The following is a 22,259-nucleotide window of genomic DNA, read 5'->3' on the forward strand; positions in this document are numbered from 1 at the left end:
TATTTGGAGTCACTCAAAATAGGGTCTAACGCTCACTTTTCAGCCGCGACTTTTCCATACCGCAGATCCCCTTACGTAAATTGCGTATCCTATCTTTTCAATGGGATCTTTCTAACTCCGGTATTTAGAGTCGTGTCTGAAGTGAGCGTTAGACATCTAACGACAAAACTCCAGCCGCAGGAAAAAAGTCAGTAGTTAAGAGCTTTCTGGGCTAACGCCGGTTTATAAAGCTCTTAACTACTGTACTCTAAAGTACACTAACACCCATAAACTACCTATGTACCCCTAAACCGAGGTCCCCCCCACATCGCCGACACTCGAATAAATGTTTTTAACCCCTAATCTGCCGACCGCCACCTACGTTATCCTTATGTACCCCTAATCTGCTGCCCCTAACACCGTCGACCCCTGTATTATATTTATTAACCCATAACCTGCCCCCCACAACGTCGCCTCCACCTGCCTACACTTATTAACCCCTAATCTGCCGACTGGAGCTCACCGCTATTCTAATAAATGTATTAACCCCTAAAGCTAAGTCTAACCCTAACACTAACACCCCCCTAAGTTAAATATAATTTACATCTAACGAAATGAATTATCTCTTATTAAATAAATTATTCCTATTTAAAGCTAAATACTTACCTGTAAAATAAATCCTAATATAGCTACAATATAAATTATAATTATATTATAGCTATTTTAGGATTAATATTTATTTGACAGGCAACTTTGTAATTATTTTAACCAGGTACAATAGCTATTAAATAGTTAAGAACTATTTAATAGCTACCTAGTTAAAATAATTACAAAATTACCTGTAAAATAAATCCTAACCTAAGTTACAATTAAACCTAACACTATACTATCATTAAATTAATTAAATACAATACCTACAATTACCTACAATTAAACCTAACACTACACTATCAATAAATAAATTAAATACAATTCCTACAAATAACTACAATATGAAATAAACTAACTAAAGTACAAAAAATAAAAAAGAACTAAGTTACAAAAAATAAAAAAATATTTACAAACATAAGAAAAATATTACAACAATTTTAAACTAATTACACCTACTCTAAGCCCCCTAATAAAATAACAAAGACCCCCAAAATAAAAAATGCCCTACCCTATTCTAAATTACTACAGTTCAAAGCTCTTTTACCTTACCAGCCATGAACAGGGCCCTTTGCGGGGCATGCCCCAAAGAATTCAGCTCTTTTGCCTGTAAAAAAAAAAACATACAATACCCCCCCCCAACATTACAACCCACCACCCACATACCCCTAATCTAACCCAAACCCCCCTTAAATAAACCTAACACTAAGCCCCTGAAGATCTTCCTACCTTATCTTCACCATACCAGGTTCACCGATCTGTCCAGAAGAGCTCCTCCGATGTCCTGATCCAAGCCCAAGCGGGGGGCTGAAGAGGTCCATGATCCGGCTGAAGTCTTCATCCAAGCGGGAGCTGAAGAGGTCCATGATCCGGATGAAGTCTTCATCCAAGCGGGAGCTGAAGAGGTCCATGATCCGGATGAAGTCTTCTATCAACGGCATCTTCAATCTTCTTTCTTCCGGATCCATCTTGCAGACCTCTGACGCGGAACATCCTCTTCTCCCGACGCCTACTAGCCGAATGACGGTTCCTTTAAGGGACATCATCCAAGATGGCGTCCCTCGAATTCCGATTGGCTGATAGGATTCTATCAGCCAATCGGAATTTAGGTAGGAATATTCTGATTGGCTGATGGAATCAGCCAATCACAATCAAGTTCAATCCGATTGGCTGATCCAATCAGCCAATCAGATTGAGCTCGCATTCTATTGGCTGATCGGAACAGCCAATAGAATGCGAGCTCAATCTGATTGGCTGATTGGATCAGCCAATCGGATTGAACTTGATTCTGATTGGCTGATTCCATCAGCCAATCAGAATATTCCTACCTTAATTCCGATTGGCTGATAGAATCCTATCAGCCAATCGGAATTCGAGGGACGCCATCTTGGATGACGTCCCTTAAAGGAACCGTCATTAGGCTAGTAGGCGTCGGGAGAAGAGGATGTTCCGCGTCGGAGGTCTGCAAGATGTATCCGGAAGAAAGAAGATTGAAGATGCCGTTGATAGAAGACTTCATCCGGATCATGGACCTCTTCAGCTCCCGCTTGGATGAAGACTTCATCCGGATCATGGACCTCTTCAGCTCCCGCTTGGATGAAGACTTCAGCCGGATCATGGACCTCTTCAGCCCCCCGCTTGGGCTTGGATCAGGACATCGGAGGAGCTCTTCTGGACAGATCGTTGAACCCGGTGAGGTGAAGACAAGGTAGGAAGATCTTCAGGGGCTTAGTGTTAGGTTTATTTAAGGGGGGTTTGGGTTAGATGAGGGGTATGTGGGTGGTGGGTTGTAATGTTGGGGGGCTTGGGTATTGTATTTTTTTTTTTACAGGCAAAAGAGCTGAACTTCTTGGGGCATGCCCCGCAAAGGGCCCTGTTCAGGGCTGGTAAGGTAAAAGAGCTTTGAACGTTAGTTATTTAGAATAGGGAAGGGCATTTTTTTTATTTTGGGGGTCTTTGTTATTTTATTAGGGGGCTTAGAGTAGGTGTAATTAGTTTAAAATTGTTGTAATATTTTTCTTATGTTTGTAAATATTTTTTTATTTTTTGTAACTTAGTTCTTTTTTATTTTTTGTACTTTAGCAAGTTTATTTAATTGTATTTATTTGTAGGAATTGTATTTAATTAATTTATTGATAGTGTAGTGTTAGGTTAATTGTAGGTAATTGTAGGTAGTTTATTTAATTAATTTATTGATAGTGTAGTGTTAGGTTTAATTGTAACTTAGGTTAGGATTTCTTTTACAGGTAAATTTGTAATTATTTTAACTATTTTAGCTATTAAATAGTTCTTAACTATTTAATAGCTATTGTACCTGGTTAAAATAAATATAAAGTTACCTGTAAAATAAATATTAATCCTAAAATAGCTATAATATAATTATAATTTATATTGTAGCTATATTAGGATTTATTTTACAGGTAAGTATTTAGCTTTAAATAGGAATAATTTATTTAATAAGAGTTAATTAATTTTGTTAGATTTAAATTATATTTAACTTAGGGGGGTGTTAGTGTTAGGGTTAATAAATATAATATAGGGGTCGGCGATGTTAGGGCAGCAGATTAGGGGTACATAGGGATAATGTAAGTAGCGGCGGTTTACGGAGCGGCAGATTAGGGGTTAATAATAATATGCAGGGGTCAGCGATAGCAGGGACAGCAGATTAGGGGTTAATAAGTGTAAGGTTAGGGGTGTTTAGACTCGGGGTACATGCTAGAGTGTTAGGTGCAGACGTAGGAAGTGTTTCCGCATAGCAAACAATGGGGCTGCGTTAGGAGCTGAAAGCGGATTTTTTGCAGGTGTTAGGTTTTTTTTTCAGCTCAAACAGCCCCATTGTTTCCTATGGGAGAATCGTGCACGAGCACGTTTTTGAGGCTGGCCGCTTGCGTAAGCAACTCTGGTATCGAGAGTTGAAGCTGCGTTAAAAATGCTCTACGCTCCTTTTTTGGAGCCTAACGCAGCCTTTATGTGGACTCTCAATACCAGAGTTATTTTTATGGTGCGGCCAGAAAAAAGCCGGCGTTAGTTTTTCGGGTCGTTACCGACAAAACTCCAAATCTAGCCGTTAGTTTTAGTCTGTTTTAATTCTTTGATTATTAAAGTCTCAATGATATTGAATAGGTTTCAGATCAAGGCCACCCCATAAAAAAAAATCTATCCTATGTTCCTAGGTTCCATTAAAGACTCAGGTTGATAGGAACTCCAACCTATTAATTGTTCTTAAGTAGGAATAGAATCAGTTTCTATGAGACTTTCATTGATTGAACAAAGACGGTTGAAGCTGGGGTTTGCCTGTTAGAACTTTCAGTGTATTTTTCCTTCAGTAACTCCTTGGATGGAGGTTTCCGGTTTCATGTTTCCAGCCTTGTTTACTAAAAAAATTAGGAGGAAAAGCGGACAGTAGCAGAGCACTCACAAAGAAAGGCAAATAGGGCTATGCAGGTTGGGTGAATGTATTTAAAACTTAACGTTTAATCATACTAATAGTAAAAAGAACTACCAGTGTAGTAATAAATAAAACTTATATTAAAAACACAAGTGAATGTGAAGCTAACATATCCATGAAATATACCAATTAAGATACTGACAAATGAGCAAATAGCAAGGCTAGACTTAGGCAGAAGTATACCCACAAAATGTTCACGGATTGCACAAAGGGCTATCTATAAAAGAGGATTGACCTCCAAACATAATACTCTATCTGGTGCAATGGTATAAGTCCGTCTAAGTAAAAGTCAAATTGAGTATCTCATAATGCAGGAGACAGTATCAACAATGAAAATTAAGCAAATGGATAGTGTAGCTGTTAATGGCGCCTGATGCGCATTTCGCCTGACTCGGCTTTCTCAAAGGCTAACCGGACTGATAGCAGCCTCACTGCATATGTACCGTACGGTAGCCAATCGTAAAGTCGGGGATTTCTCACACCCCTATGTGAACCAATCAGGATCGTCCTCCTATCATTGGATAGTCGGGTGTCACGTGATCAAAGAGTAATTTGACAGCAATTCAGGAGGAGTGATTTAGTTGCGTCAGTTGAGTGTTGGAAGTAATTCGTACTGACAGTCGATATTGGAATTCCCTGTATAGGCTGGTACAAATATAACAAATGTCCTTAAACAATTAGCGGTGGAACTGACCCAAGCTCAACACATTCACAATTACAAGAGATTGAAGATTTTCTCTGGGATTGACCCTACTCCTGTTGGAGAAGAGTTCTTCAAACCCTGGAGAGACACTACTTTGCAGCTTCTTAAAGAATGGGCTTGCTCTGAGGATGTGAAACGACAAAGGCTCATAGAAGGTTTAAAAGGTCCAGCCTTAGACCTGGTAAGGCACCATCAAATTATCCATACTCAAGCTTCTGCATCAGAGCTCCTTCAAATTATAATGACTGCATATGCAGAGGAAGAAGATGAGTTTGAGTTGAGAGAACGATATGCAAATACAATTCAAGTAAAAGGTGAAAAGCTGTCAGCCAATGTTGTGAGAGTAGAACTCATAGTAGGAACATTAGTGGAGAAAGGGATAATTCCCGCATCTGAAATTGACAAATACCGGTGCAAACAGCTCCTTAGAGGAACACTACCTGGAGACTCCTGTGCAGCCACCTTGGAGAATCTTTTATGTATTAAAAAGGTTCTATCTTTTGCTGAAGTAATGAAGGAAGTAAGGACTATACAGAAGACTTATCTTACTCGTTCACGGATAAGAGCTCCTGAGAAATCCTCTGCTCAGGACAGTTCCCAGAAAATCAAAGGTACAAAAGAGAAAAAAGAACCTCAACCCAGAAATTGCGAATCGATCAATTCAACTACCCAGGATAATAAACATGACAAACCTCTCAGATGTTTTAGATGTAATGGGCTTGGGCATATAGCATCCCATTGTACACATACAGAAGATGTTCTTCAGGTTGAAACCTTTGTCACAGATCCCTTACCCAAAAGAAAAGTTTCTAGAAAAAAAAGTGGACTCATTGGAAGAAGTGTCACATTAAGAGCCTGGGAACAGCTGCAAGTATCAAAGTTGGACCCAAGCCACTGGTATCACTTATGGTTGAGGGCATCCCAGCTTCTGCATTGCTAGACACTGGATCCCAGGTGACCATTATCTTCAGATCATTTTATGATGCTCATCTACGTCACTTCCCTATTGCCACAGCTAAAGATGTCAGTTTATGGGGTCTAGGTTCACAAGCCTGTATAGTAGAAGGAGTAGTCAGAGTGCAGATTGTTATCCCACAACTGAACACTGGAAAGACTTGCTCCATAGATGTGGAGGCTCTGTTGTGCCCTACCCCTAAACAATAAAGTTTTTCCATTCTCCTGGGAACCAACACTATTATGGTTCGAAACTTGTTTAGGTTCTACTTGCAAGAGGTAGGAAATGTATCCATTAATCAGATGGCTTAATTGGAGCCTGCCCTAAGACACGAATGTCACAAATTAGCTCAAGAATCACTGACTGGGTAGTTCCATTAATGGGGACCCCAGCCTTTGACTTTACGACCTGGAGAAATGAAATCTGTTAAAGCTGTACCCACCTTACAGGAGGGTATGATTAATTGTGCACAGATCTACTGTGTAGAATATATTCCTGAAGAGGACATTCGAAAGGGCTGGATGATTATGCCTGAAGTCAAGGATTGGCAGAAAGGCACAACAGGCTTTTTTAGCAGTAACTGTCTGTAATCTGTCCCCAAGAGATGTCCATATTGATCATGATCAAGAATTGGGAATCCTTCACCTCTTAGAGGAAATAACCCCTATTTCTGCCCTTCCTATAGAACCAGCAGTCAACTCCTCAGGAGAATTGGAGTTTGATTTTGAAGACTCAAGTTTACCATTTGAATAGAAAGAGAGATTGCTTAAAGCTCTAAAAACCAGAAGAGGAGTCTTCTAAGACATGGATGTAGGGTATTGCAAGAGTACACAACACACCATAAGATTGATGGACTCTGCTCCATTTTGTGAGAGGTCTCGACGTATAGTACCATGAGATGTGGAGGATGTGAGAAACATCTTGCAAGAAATGGAAGATACTGGCATTATCAAAGAATCTAGAAGTCCCTATGCTTCTCCCATTGTAGTGGTGAGGAAAAAGAATGGCTCTGTGCGATTGTGTATAGACTATCGAACTTTAAATAAACGAACAATTCCTGACCAGTATACACTACCCCAAATAGAAGATCTACTGAATGCTCTATCTGGTAGCAAATGGTTTAGTGTATTGGATCTCTGCTCTGGATATTATCAAGTTTCCAAGAAAAAAGAAGACCAAGAGAAAACAGCATTCATCTGCCCTTTGGGTTTCTACCAGTTTACCCGTATGCCACAAGGGATTACCGGGGCCCCAACAACTTTCCAGAGATTAATGGAAAAGACCCTTGGGGACCTTAGTCCAAGAGAGTGCCTTGTTTATCTGGATGATATAATAATTTTTGGAAGAACCCCTGAAGAACATGAAAATTGGATGCTGAGGGTGTTAGATCGATTGCAAGCTGAAGGTCTGAAGTTATCCGTTGACAAATGCAAATTTGCAAGAAGCTCAGTGACTTATGTTGGACATATAGTTTCTGCAGAAGGTGTGGCCACAGACCCAGCAAAAATAGAAGCAGTGGTAAATTGGCCAAGACCAAAGAATATTGAAGAGCTACGTTCATTCTTGGGGTTCCGCGGTTACTACCGCCGTTTTGTAGAAGGTTATTCCAAGATAGCCAGAAGTCTTCACAATCTTCTGAAATTGGATCCTGGAGAGAATGCCAAGCAGAAGAGCCTGCATTCCAAGAAACCCATAGGAGATAAGTGGACTAATTCCTGTGAAGAGGTTTTTCAGCTACTTAAAAGTAAGATGACTGAAGCTCCTGTACTGGCATATTCAGATCTTGAGAAACCATTTGTGCTTCGTGTAGATGCCAGCATGGAAGGGCTTGGAGGCGTTCTCCACCAGGCACATCCTGAGGGGCTGAGGCCTGTTGTCTACATTAGTCGGAGCTTGTCTAAATCTGAAAAGAATTACCCAGTGCATAAACTAGAATTTCTAGCATTGAAGTGGGCTATCGTATATAAACTACATGATTACCTGTATGGTGCAGAATTTGAGGTGAGGACCGACAACAATCCCCTCACCTATATCTTGACTAGAGCTAAACTAGATGCCACTGGACATCACTGGCTTGCAGCTTTGTCCAACTATAGCTTCTCATTGAAATACAAGCCTGGATCTACTAATGTGGGAGCTGATGCTTTATCTCTGAGACCTGGACTTCCTCCAGAGACAGATAAAGAAGATTGGATTGAAATTCCTGGCCCTGGAGTAAGGGCTTTGTGTCAGACCTCTATCACTGAAGATGGGTGGGTTAACTTTTCTCAATTGAGATGCATTGACTCACTCAGTTGTAGTGCTGAGGCAGTTCCAGAGGCTATGTGTTACCCAGTTAACCTGCCCCAGTGGACAAGCATCAGTAATGAGGATAAACAACAAACTCAAGCTCAAGACCCAACAGTGGGCCCATTATTAAAAGCTGTTAAGAATGGGTGCCAAAAATACATGAACTGTTTACCTGCTGAGTTGCAACAACTATTCAAGAGAGAATGGAGCCATTTCCGTATTGAGAAGGGACTTCTCTATAGGCTCATTCAATATCATGATCACCCAGGACGAAGACAGTTGGTATTACCAGAAAAGTATAGAGGAATGGTACTTGCATGACCAACATGGACACCTGGGAGTGGACAAAACTTTTGGATTGGTGCAAGATCGTTTCTTCTGGCCAAAAATGAGAGAGTCTGTGGAGAGGCATTGTCATAATTGCCGAAGGTGTATTCAGAGGAAAACTCTACCTACCCGAGCTGCGCCAATGGGCCACCTAAAGAGCTCTGGCCCCATGGATCTAGTCTGTATGGATTTTCTGTGTATTGAGACTGATTCAGCAGGAGTAGGAAATGTACTGGTAGTGACTGATCATTTCACCAGGTATGCTCAAGCTTACCCTACTAAAGACCAGAAAGCCACTACAGTTGCCAAAGTGCTATGGCAGAAGTTTTTCATTCACTACGGGTTACCTAGCCAAATTCATTCTGATCAGGGTCGTGCCTTTGAAAGCCGACTCATAAAAGAACTTTTGAAACTGCTAAACATTGAAAAGTCCAGAACTACTCCTTACCATCCTGAAGGGGATGCTCTTCCTGAAAGGTTCAACCGTACCCTGTTGGACATGTTAGGGACCCTTAACGATACAGAGAAAAGAACCTGGAGTAGGCATGTTGAAGCCATGGTTCACGCATACAATTGTACAAGACATCAATCTACAGGATATTCTCCTACTTGCTTTTTGGTCGAGAAGCAAGGCTTCCAATAGATCTTCAGTTTGATGTCTCCTCTGATGGAATGGCCCATGTCCCACATTACCAGTATGTTTTCAACTTGAAACAGAGTCTACAAAGAGCCTATGACCTGGCAGAGAAGGCTAGTTCCTGGATTAACGAAAATAACAAAAGACGTTATGACGCTACAGTCAGGCATAGTGAAATTCAGCCAGGAGATAAGGTTCTCCTTAGAAACCTAGGTATTATCTGAAAGCACAAACTCGCTGACCGGTGGAAAGGCACCCTTTTTGAAGTGGTTTCCAAGCTTCCAGGACTTCCTGTATACAAAATAAAAGGGCCTGAAGGCCGAATTAAGGCACAGCATCAAAATAATTTGTTACCTGTTGGTCAACCAGAAGTGAAGGAAGCAGATAATTCTAGTGAAGGAAACCATGACAATTCAGGTTTAGATCAAGAGTGGTGGACACCTCCTGATGCTCAGCCAGAAGCTTCTGATCCTCCTGTTGCTTCTCCTCAGTCAGATCTTAATCATGAAAGCCCCAACTTCATCCCTAGATCTACTGACACAGATATATATTCTATGGGAAGACCTAGGCCTCAAGCTAAAGCACTCTTTCCAAACAGAACAGGGAGAAGATCTACTTCTGGAGGAATTCAACAGTTGCCACAAAGAGACTCAAGAGGAAGTCAAAGACATAGGCGTCCACCAAGATTATTCACTTATGACCGAGTAGGGGAACCCACATACTGGCAAGAGTCCCACTCCAAGGTCATACAAGTATTACATGCCCTTGACACCTTGAATACATTGTTAGGTAATGCAACACAACTGTATTAGATTAGTTCGTTACTTGTGCCGGAGTGATGTTTAATTATTTAATGTATCTGCCCTGCCAGTGGAAGGCAGGAATTTTACAGGGGGAGAATGTAGCCCTTTGTCATTTTGCTGCAGGGATTAACTGCACTTTGCACTTTGCCCTTTGCTCAACCCTGCATCACATGGTAGTGAGAGCCAATCAGAGGCTGACAGTTTCAGAGACTTCCTGTGAGGAGATTTTTAGTCAGAGCTGCTAAAAGGTGTGTGAGTGTGATTCTGCCTGGGATGATAAAGGCTGCATCCAGGACCCTGCATGCTGTGAACACTCAGCCTGATGTCCCAGTAAGAAGCAGCTACCTTTGGACTAGAGTAAGCTGTCATTTCAGACTGTCAGAACTTAAGTGGAAATAAAGCATCCAGGACCCTGCATGCTGTGAACACTCAGCCTGACGTCACAGTAAGAAGCAGCTACATTGGGACTAGAGTAAGCTGTCACTTCAGACTGTCAGCACTTAAGTGGAAATAAAGCATCCAGGACCCTGCATGCTGTGAACACTCAGCCTGATGTCACAGTAAGAAGCAGCTACATTGGGACTAGAGTGAGCTGTCATTTCAGACTGTCAGCACTTAAGTGGAAATAAAGCATCCAGGACCCTGCATGCTGTGAACACTCAGCCTGATGTCACAGTAAGAAGCAGCTACATTGGGACTAGAGTAAGCTGTCACTTCAGACTGTCAGCACTTAAGTGGAAAAGCAAGCAGCAGAGAAAGCAGCCAGAGGACCAAGCCTTTTCTAGAACATTCTTCAGGAGGATTCAGGCAGTGGAACACTTAAAGTTATCCCTCACACTAAACAGATATCTGAAACTTGCTAAGGGCCCCAACGTGCACCACCACAAGGGACTTTATTTAGCAGTGTATTTTGGGAAAAAGGGTACCCTGCAAAGTGTGGGACTGTTATGTTATTTATATGTTGTTCTATTTGCATTTAAATATATTCAGTTACTTTATTATCTGCTTGTTTTTATTATTGCATGTTGTGGGGAACTCATTGTCTCAGTGTTGTGGGTTCCCTGAGAATTGTTATTACTGAGTGGAGGCACTGTACGTTACATTAATCAAGATGTCCCAGACTCCCTACTCCAGTGGAGACTTAGGTCATTCCTGTGAAGCCACAGCGTCAAAGGTGACCGTCCAACCTGTATCATTCTCACCAAAGATGGATAAGGAAGGGGTTACATATATATATATATATATATATATATATATATATATATATATATATATATATATATATATATATATATATATATATATATACACACACAATATTGCCCTTTCCATTCAAATACCTTGTCATATGCCATATACCTTTTAACCCGTATAAAAAAGTTTTATTAATATTTAAATTAATATTTTTTATTAGAAAGTGTATATATGAGTATAACATTTTAATTTATTTGTGTTGTGTTTGATGCACATGTATTTTTAGCTCTAACCCTCTAATCTGACAATCTTAAATTTAGATTGGCTCAACGGTACACATTTATTTTCAACTTGTAATACGTGTGCATGTTAGCGCGGTCACAATATTGCAATAGCGCAACTAAACTAATGTTTGTGCACCACTTGTAATCTAGCCTTGTGTTGAGATAGGCAAGCCCCCGCATTGCAGTGAAGATTTGTCTGTGTTAATGCTCTTTCTACTGTCTTTGGGGTTAACTAAAGTATTGCAGCATTATATACTGCATGTAATGTTGCACGCTACTTTGGCGACTTTTACAAAGTCATATTATACTTTCAAAATACCAGGACATTTTTATAATAGATTCTCTTTGGCGCAGAGTCTTTAACATCTAGAATCATCCAGAAAACATAAATTGGACCTATGAATGGTTAATAAATTCAGATGAGTTTAGCCCTGTCCCCCCCTATAATAAATAACAGAACAGTAACCATGGAGATGTGTTTAGCACCTTTGTCCCACTAAAGTGATTTCTATTATTAGGCTCTGCAGTTATTTCTAATAAAAAACTTCTTAAGCTGAGGGGCTGCGGTTCCAGTGTCCAGCAGTTAAAAGGCTGCTTTGTTTTTTAATAACCTCAAGATATGCAGTGAGAGCTGGGAGATATAATAAACTGTAATTCTCAGTTTCTACACAGCTTCCCCCTCGTAAGGCAGCGCATGCTGAATATAAATATTATGTAGGAAATGCTCCACATGCATTAGTAATAGGACTCTTGTCAGAAATCCTAAAAGGGACAAGAAAGTACTTTTTTATATTTATGGATGGTGCATAAAATTTGTTTTCCTGTCGTGCGCGCGCGAGTCAAATGCTTCCTTTATTTTGTATTTTAAATAGTTGATCTTGCTAGTAAAACCGTCACCCATAAAAATGGGCTGAGCCTGCAGGTAAAGCAGACCTGCTAATGTTACCTATCTCTAAACATAGTTAGGCATTGAAATACTAATTAGGACTAGGCAGAACCAGCTATTTCATATACAAAAATATCTGTCTCTCCCCTACCCCCACAATGGGAGATTAATCAGTTCTATTATGTCCTGTTTACTACAGAGAACGGATTTGTTATTCATATTATCAGTGTAGGTTGCAGTTTATATAGGCAAAAGCAGCTATTTCAAATAATGAAATAAAGACAAAGGAATTGTCTGCAAACAATTCAATACAGTTTAGCAGGTTAAATGAACCATTGAGAACACAGTAAAGGGAAGAACATTTTAGAGTATAATGTCACTTTAAGCACTGCAGTGTAAAATTAATGTTTTATGAGGACAAAATACTCATATGCTAATTTACTTGAAATTGATGCAGCATAACTGTAAAAAGCTGACAAAATATCACCTGAAAATCTCTATGTAAAGGAGAATATTTACCTCAAAATGTCTTCAGCTCACCAGAGTAAGTGCTCTGTGATCCAAAGCTACTTTTTTTTACTGTCATCAGCATGGTGAAAAAAGAAGAAGCCGATCAGCTTCAGCAGTGCTGAGTTCATCTCTTGCTTTACTGTGATCTTGAGGCACTGTACTGAAATATTGCGAGATTTCATAGTAAACTTCGTTAAAATGAGTATGGAAATAACATGACTGTGCTCATGTTCTGTCTGAATTTGCTCCCTTGTTGAGATTTGCTACCTGGATGTGTGCATGCATACAATTACGTAATCGCACTCCCGATGTGTTTGATAAGAATGTGTGAAATGCGATTACATAATTAGAAGCATGCGCAGATTCAGGTAGCAAACCTCAATGCGGGAGGGCTAAATTTCTATCATTTTTTATTTTTTATTAAAGCGGCCATGTAGATGTGCGCCTGCGCAGTTAAACATGTACATAGAAAATTTGTACGAGGTATATTTTGCTTTGATTACACAAGCTTTTTATTGCTCAGCCGCGCACATGTCATACAAATGAAATAAAGTGTCTCCACATGCACAACAGTTTTTAATATGCACATGTAGTGGCGGAGACACACTTTTTCATTTGGATTACATGTGCGCGGCTGAGCAGTGAAAAACGTGTAATTGAAGCAAAAATGACCCCCTAGAAATGTAATAACACAATATTTAACTGCACAGGCGCGCAACTACATGGTTGCTTTAATAAACAAATTCTAGTAATTTAGTCCTCCCTTGCCGAGATTTGCCACCTGAATCTGCACATGCTTCTAATTACGTAATTGCATTCCACACATTCTTTTCAAACATATGTGAAGTACGATTACCTAAGTGTACGCATGCGCACATCCAGGTAGCAAATGTCGACGAGGGAGCAAATGTCGACGGAAAACCTGCACATGCCAGATGCACGCTCCCTTGCAAATCCTGGGACTAGCATCCTGATTGGATGTTTAAAGTCTGTTTAGGATAAGACGTATCTACTGGGGACATTTTGAAGAAACATATCTTCCTTTTTTACAAAGAGATATTCATTCATGGGATATTTTCTAGTTAGTGTTAAAGAATATGCTGCATCACTTTCAAGTGATTCAACAATTGGGTAACTGGTCTCTTTAAATTTGATTCAGATTGAGCCGTTTTTTTAAAATTCTAGTCGTCAAGACTCACTAACAGGACAGTTTTTCATGATTATCAAGAGCTTGTTGGTAACCGTGGTTACTGAGATGCTAATTATTTTACTTGTGCTCTATAAATTCTGGCTTGTTAGTAAGTCCTGGGAACAAGAACTGAAAAACCCTAAGGCAGGATGTACAAACTTTAAAAAGTTTCCAGTTTACATTTGTTATCAAATTTACCTCTTTCTGTTGGTATCCTTTGTTGAAACTTAGCAATTCTAATTCATTATAGCATGTCATTGTCCCACTGTATTTGTCCTTTAACATAACAATGCATAATGACAGAGGAAGTGCTTCCAAAACTTCTAGTAATTCCTATTATTATTGTTAGAATCATGTACAGAAAATATAGCTGCATTTTATAATGACATTTCTAAAGTCTGATTATTAAGTTTCTTGGATTGCTAGTAAATATACTTTAGCACTATTATAAATGTCAACTAAACTGTATATTGTTTAATAAACAAAGTAACTTGAGCAATTATTTAACAAGATAAATATCACAAGCCAATGGGCGCAGCACTTCCCAGAACCAATCAGGGTCTGCTAGACTGCATATGAGAGACCCATGGGTGGAGTTGTGTGTATTCAGGGATGGAGTCACAATAGGCAGTGACATTGTCGTTTAAGGGGAGTGGCTAGGTGGTTCCTGGTTGCATTTACAGAAACAAGGGATTTTATAATTGAGTGAGAGCTGTGAATGGAGAGCCAACCAGGACGATTCAGCAAGGCATGGAACAGCTGGTAGCTCTGCACAGACTTACTATACTGAATCCTACCATCAAGCTTGTAAGGGACCCAGGGTTTGTTAAAGGGACACTCAAGTCAAAATTAAACTTTACTGATTCAGATAGAGCAGCCATTTTAAACAACTGCCCAACAAAATGTGCACAGTCTTTTTATATTGACACTTTTTTTGCATTTGTGATTGGCTGATGACTGTCACATGGTACATTTATGCATTTGTGATTGGCTAATGACTGTCACAAGGTACGTTTATGCATTTGTGATTGGCTGATGACTGTCACATAATACAGGAGTAGTGAAAATAGATATAACTTTAAAATTTGTCAGAAACAAAATCTTCTACTCATTTGAAGTTCTTTTGTCTTTTATGCAAAATCTACTGTATTTACCGGTCCTTTAAAGACCATAAACTATGAGGTGTGCAATATGTTGACCGCATCTAAAATGTTTTAACCCTTTGAGTGCTGTGCTGGATTTATGTATTTTTTGTACTTTACTATTTAAAAAAAAAAAAATCTTTTACTTGTTTTTCTTTCTTTCCCAGATCCCCAAGACTTATACCGTTGGAAAGTTTAGGCGATTACCTTTCTAACTGTCGGTCTTGGGGGTCTGTAGCTGCTTAGATGTCTGAGATACAGGCTTCTAAGCAGCATGCCCCCTTTCCCTATCTTGTCCATTGTAATTTTTAAATAAAGTTGCGCAATGATGTCATCGCGTCTTTGCGCGTGACATCACTGCACGTAACAGGAAGCCCTAGCGATGCCTGTCACTTTGCAGGCCCAATCGCCGGGGTGGGAGTCCTTGGGAGCCCCCAAGTTGCTCAAGGGATTTAAACCCCACAGTTTTCATTCATGATTTCATGATTCAGATAGAGCATGCAAATTTAAACAACTTTCCATTTCACTTCTAGGATCTCATTTGCTTTGTCTCTTTGTATCCTTTCTTGAAAAGCATACCTAGTTTGGCTCAGGAGCAGAGTTGAGCTACTGGGAGCTAGCTGCTCATTGGTGGCTTTACATGTATGCCTCTTGTCATTAGTTCACCCAATGTGTTAAGCTAGCTTCCTGTAATGCAACACTGCTCTTTCAACAAAGAATACCAAACAGGAATTAATCACATTTGCTAATTGAAGTAAATCGGAAAATTATTTTTCAAACATGAAATAACATTTTCATATCCCTTTAATATCAGGGGTATCAGGGGTGCACTGGGTACTGGTGAGGGGTCTCATGGTCTAGTACCTATTTCTTTATTGTTTTTAATTCTCTTTCTCCTTTACCCCCTTCTTGCTCTGCATTAAAGGGACAATTCTCCCAAAAATGATCTCCCATTTAAATTGTTCCCAATGATCTATTTTACCTTCTGGAGTGTATTAAATTGTTTACAAGTAGCTCCTTTACCCCTATTTTGGCATTTGAAATAGCTGATTTACCCTGTGCTATCCCAACATATACTGAAAGTTTTGATACTAGAGTCTCAGCTACTAAATAGCCTAAATAAACACAGCCAGCAGAAGAAATTACACTCCAAGTGGGGTGCAGGATAGTTAAGTAATAAAATTATAATTTTCCATTGTTCTCTCTAAGTATTAAGCTTTAGTTTTCCAGACAAATAGAAGATAAGGACACAAGTATGTGTACACAAAGTGATAACATAATGAGATCTGATATTACCTGAAGCTCAACCCATTGTAATAGGCTGTGGTTTAAAAGCACAAAACCAGCTACTTCATATACACAAATAAACCTGAAAATGCAATTTCTCATAAATATTATATTCTGCAGTTGGTATAGCAAGTCATTGAAAATACATTCATATAAAAACAATTTTACAGTGTACTGTCCCTTTAAGAAAGGGGCAAATAAAGAAGGGCATCTGGCAAAGTTTGGAGCTGTTATAGTAATGGTTAGGGATGCATAGCCTCCCTTAATTCACCACACGAAATGGAGAGCTGTATTGTTATTGAAACCTTTGTGGTTTGTATTTCTTGAACTCTATTATGATGTGACAAAGTCAAAATTAAAGGGACATAAAACCCCAAAAATGTAATTCATGATTCATGATTCAAATAGAGCATACAATTAAAAAACCCCAACAACTTTACTTCTATTATCAAATTTACTTATTTCTCTTGGTATCCTTTGTTGAAAAGCTTGTAGGAAGGTGTAGGAGAGTGCATGTGACTGGAGCAATATGTGGCAGCAGTTTTATATATATGTTATACATTCGCAAGAACACTATGTGGCAGCAGTGTTTCATGGTATGTACTGCTCCAGAAATGTGCACACTACCTACCTAGGTATCTCTTCAACAAAGAATACTGTAAGAACAAAGTAAATTTGATAACAGAGTTAACTGGAAACTTTTAAAAATATGTATGCTGTGTCTGAATCACAAAAGAAAAATACTGGATTTCATGTTCATGATTCAGATAGAGAATGTAGTTCATCTGTAAGCGAATTTGTTTTGTGTTCTTGCTTTACTGGGAGCTAGATGCATTACTGGGAGCTAGATGAACACATTGGTGAGACAATGACAAGAGGTATTTATGTGCAGCCACTAACTAGCTTCCAATCACCAACTGCTGCTCCTGAGCCTTCCCTAACAAAGGATACCAAGAGAATCAAATTTGATTATAGAAGTAAATTGGAAAGCCATTTAAAATTGCATTCTCTATGTTTACCATATGTAGGGATAGCTATTGAAAATCCTCTTGAGTATTAGTTAACACTTTTGCTGGCTGCAACCAATTATGCACATATAAAGCAACTTTATTGATCAAGCAACCACTGGGTAGAGTGTTGTAGGCTTTTTTCAGATGTATTTTACAGCAGAATAAGTTAAAATAAATAACATTTTTACAGTATGTTGCACTGTTGACTCATTTTCCTAAAGCATTTTTACAGGGAGCTCAAAAAAGTTGGGTTTACTGTCCCTTTAAATTCAGAATTTAGCATAAATAGTATAATCTAGAACAAAAGAGATTAATTCTGACCTCACTGGACTTGAGCAGCCCAAACACTGGGAACAGGAAGGCTGGAACCAAGGCAGCAGCTCCAAGGGGCACAGCCTCTGAGATCCAATACACAGCAGTCACTATCAGCACATAGGCACAGGAGGATTCCTGCAGTGAATTTAAGATAGGAGATAACACATAGTGCACAGGTGTCTAAAAAAAGAAATAAAGTTAGCACAGAAATACGAATACTCATTGAGTCATCGCTATAGCAACAGATCATTACACCTTCTTCAACAGCTAATCACTGCATTTGCAAACAGCACTGGCACGGCACGTTTGTGTACAGACTTCTGCTGTGGCATGTGTCCTGCTGTCATTGTGTCATTGCCACTTAAATTAATAGGAACACTGATTCTGATGGGTATCTTGCAACTTCTAGTAATTCATTTATGAAGCTGAATTGCATCTATCCAAACTTTTGCCTTTTTTTAGTGTTGCAGATACATGCTGGATGCCAATTAGGTAGTTAGTGCTGAGATCTGCTTGAGGGCATCAGGACATTAGAAATGTTCCTGCAGGTGTTCCTAAGTTCTCATTGCTTTAACCAATCTTAGAGCTCAGATTCAGACTGACACATTTCTCAGTGCCCTTTTTATCTAATATAACTTCACCTATCATCACTTCACTAAATATTGTACTTTTTTCTCATTATATTATCTATTTCCCTGCTATGTGGGTCATTTCTCAACTCATCATTTTTTTATGTCAGTTGAGAACTTACTCTGTAACTCAGAAACCCCCCCATCTAATTCTGTTCTCGGTCAGCTTTATTTATATAATGGCATTAGCTTCCATTGTCGTTTGGAGCTTATTTTAAATCCCAAAATAAAATATATTTTTTACTACCCCACATATGCATTATAAACCAGGTTTCGGGATGCCAATGCCACCTTTTTGGGAAATAAATACTGGCAATGCTCATTAGCATAATTTTGCATAAATAATAATGCAGAATAAATCAGGAATTTAAGCTGCAAGGACTGGTTTTAAACAATCATTTTCTTTAAATGTTAGATCCCAATAGATTTAAAGGGACAGTATACACTCATGTTCATATAACTGCATGTAATAGACACTACTATAAAGAATAAGATGCACAGAGACTGATATAAAAATCCAGTATAAAACTGTTTAAAAACTTACATAGAAGCTCACAGTTTAGCTCCGTTGAAAAGGTAGCTGGAAAGCCCACTGCAAGTGCAAAATAAGACACACACCCCTCCCCTTTCTTTTGCATATGAAAAGACCCTTTACACAAACAGGAGCAAGCTGAAGTAGGTAGCTGACGGTATTTTCATAAAACTTTGGGGCTTGGTTAGGAGTCTGAAAATCAGAGCAATGTTATTTAAAAATAAGCAAAATTATACATTTAAAAAAACAAAAAACTTTATGGGCTTTATAAATAGATCATCTACAAAACATTTATGCAAAGAAAAAATGAGTGTATAATGTCCCTTTAAAAGAAGCTTGACCAAGATAGCATCTTTATTTCTATATTTAATCTTTATTTTCCACCTGAATATTAAAACCATGGACTAGAATACAAGTTACACGCTAATGATATCGTTTGCAAAATAACCAATTGCTGGACCCCACTCCCATAAGCGCACAACTTTAATATTACAAGTCCATGGTTAAGCGCGTTAATCAGAGAAGGTTTAGCGAGGCTGACCTCGTTCAAGTGCAACCTATACTTACAATGGATATTGCAACCACACTAACTTGCTCTCATATTACAAGTTGAAAGCTATAGTTTGCACTTGAGCAAAAGCCAAACTCCACTAGAATATTTAGCACAACTTCAGACCTGAAGTAAACGGTAAAGGTTAAAAAAAAAGTAACACAAAACACATGTAAAACACTATCTAAAGTATTAGACAAATATATACTTTTAAATAAAAATAAATCATGTTAATATACGGCTATATTACGAGTACGGTGCGGTTCTAACTTGCAAGTTATTGTCACCGCTCACTTCCCTACAGCGCTGGTATTACAGGTTTATAAAAACCCAGCGTTATCAAGCAAGAAGTGAGCACAGAGCAAAATTGAGCTCCATACCGCACTCCAATAACAGCGCTGCTGAAAGCCGCGGTGATCTGGTTTTATGTGCTCATGCACGATTGCCCCATAGACATCAATGGGGAGAGCCGGCTGAAAAAAAGTCTAACACCTGCAAAAAAGCAGCGTAAAGCTCCGTAACGCAGCCCCATTTATTCCTATGGGGAAATAAAATTTATGTTTACACCTAACACCTTAACATGAACCCCGAGTCTAAACACCCCTAATCTTACACTTATTAACCCCTAATCTGCCACCCCCGGCATCGCCGACACCTACATTATACTTATTAACCACTAATCTGCCGCCCCCGACATTGCCGACACCTACATTATACTTATTAACCCCTAATCTCCTGCCCCCAATGTCGCCGCCACTATAATAAACATATTAACCCCTAAACCACCACACTCCCGCATCGCAAACACTAGTTAAATATTATTAACCCCTAATCTGCCGCCCCTAACATTGCCGCCACCTACTTACATCTATTAACCCCCAATCTGCCGCCCCCAATGTCGCCACCACTATACTAAATGTATTAACCCCTAAACCTAAGTCTAACCCTAACATCCCATAACTTAAATATAAATAAAATAATTCTAAATAAAACTTACTATTAATAACTAAATAATTCCTATTTAAAACTAAATACTTACCTGTAAAATAAACCCTAATCTACAATAGGAACAGCCAATAGAATGCGAGCTCAATCCTATTGGCTGATTGGTTCAGCCAATAGGATTGAAGCTAAATCTTATTGGCTGATTGCATCAGGATTTTTTCACCTTTAATTCTGATTGGCTGATAGAATTCTATCAGCCAATCAGAATTCAAGGGACGCCATCTTGGATGACGTTACTTAAAGGAACCTTCATTCTTCAAGTAGACTTCGATTGAAGAGGATACTCCGCCCCGGATGTCTTGAAGATGGAGCCGCTCCGTGCCGGATGGATGAAGATAGAAGATGCCGGCTGGATGAAGACTTCTGCGGGCTTGGATGAAGACTTTGGCCGCTTGGATGAAGACTTATGCCGGCTTCGATGAGGACTTCTGCCGCTTCATTGAGGATGGATGTCGGGACTTCAAAAACTGTAAGTGGATCTTCGGGGGTTATGTTAGGCTTTTTTAAGGGTTTATTGGGTGGGTTTTATTGTTAGATTAGGGGTTTGGGCACTTGAAAAAGAGCTAAATGCCTTTTTAAGGGCAATGCCCATCCAAATGCCCTTTTCAGGGCAATGGGGAGCTTAGGTTTTTTAGTTAGGATTTTATTTGGGGGGTTGGTTGTGTGGGTGGTGGGTTTTACTGTTGGGGGGCTGTTTGTATTTTTTTTTACAGGTAAAAGAGCTAATTTCTTTGGGGCAATGCCCCACAAAAGGCCCTTTTAAGGGCTATTAGTAGTTTAGTTTAGGCTAGGTTTTTTATTTGGGGGGGCTTTTTTATTTTGATAGGGCTATTAGATTAGGTGTAATTAGTTTAAATATTTGATCATTTCTTTTTTTATTTTGTGTAATTTAGTGTTTGTTTTTTTCTGCAATTTAGGTAATTGTATTTAATTTAGGTAATTGATTTAATTGTAGTGTAAGGTTAGGTGTTAGGTTAGGTTTTATTTTATAGGTAAATTTGTATTTATTTTAGCTAGGTAGTTAGTAAATAGTTAATAACTATTTAGTAACTATTCTACCTAGTTAAAATAAATACAAACTTCCCTGTGAAATAAAAATAAAACCTAAGATAGATACAATATATTTATTATTTATATTGTAGCTAGATTAGGGTTTAATTTACAGGTAAGTATTTAGTTTTAAATAGGAATTATTTAGTTTTTAATAGTAGGTTTTATTTAGATTTATTTTAATTATATTTAAATTACGGGGTGTTAGGGTTAGACTTAGGTTTAAAGGTTTATAAACTTAGTACAGTGGCGGCGACGTTGGGGGCGGCAGATTAGGGGTTAATAAATGTAGGTAGGTGGCGGCGATGTTAGGGACTGCAGATTATGGGTTAATAATATTTAACTAGTGTTTGCGATGCGGGAGTGTGGCGGTTTAGGGTTTAATATGTATATTATAGTAGCAGCAATGTCCAGAGCGGCAGATTAGGGGTTAATAACTTTAATATAGTATTTGCGATGTGGGAGGGCCTCTGTTTAGGGGTTAATAGGTAGTTTATGGGTGTTCAGTTTACGTTATGGATCTTGACGGTATTGGCTGTACCGCTCACTTTTTGGCGTCCCAGGCAGACTTGTAATACCGGCACTATGGAAGTCCCATTGAAAAAGGACTTTTTGAAAGCTGCGGTAATTACGTTGCGTTACGGCCAAAAAAGTGTGCGGTGCAGCTAAACCTGCAAGACTCGTAATACCAGCGGTAGTGTAAAAGAGCCATAACGCTTCTTTTTCACTCATACCGCAAAATTCGTAATCTAGCCGATAGTTTTTAGTTTTCAAAAGCATTAAATGGGATATGTTATATGGCAAAAGTGTTTGGCTAGAAAGGGCTCCAAGTCATATATATATATATATATATATATATATATATATAGAGTGGGGGGAAAAAGTAT

General features: G+C 38.9%; 1 protein-coding gene across 1 annotated transcript in view; it reads right to left on the reverse strand.

The window, feature by feature from the left end:
• SLC13A4 (solute carrier family 13 member 4) overlaps positions 1 to 17,953 on the reverse strand; it is an 83,747-nt gene extending 65,794 nt beyond the window's left edge. Inside the window, exons 1-2 of the mRNA XM_053719690.1 lie at positions 17,882 to 17,953; positions 17,613 to 17,786 (exon numbers count right to left, since the gene is read on the reverse strand). Coding sequence (XP_053575665.1) covers positions 17,613 to 17,786; positions 17,882 to 17,953 — 246 coding nt within the window. The remainder of the gene's footprint in view (positions 1 to 17,612; positions 17,787 to 17,881) is intronic.
• Between the last annotated feature and the right edge of the window lie 4,306 nt (positions 17,954 to 22,259).

This window comes from Bombina bombina, chromosome 6 (assembly GCF_027579735.1).
Source record: "Bombina bombina isolate aBomBom1 chromosome 6, aBomBom1.pri, whole genome shotgun sequence".
Taxonomy (NCBI): Eukaryota; Metazoa; Chordata; class Amphibia; order Anura; family Bombinatoridae; genus Bombina; species Bombina bombina.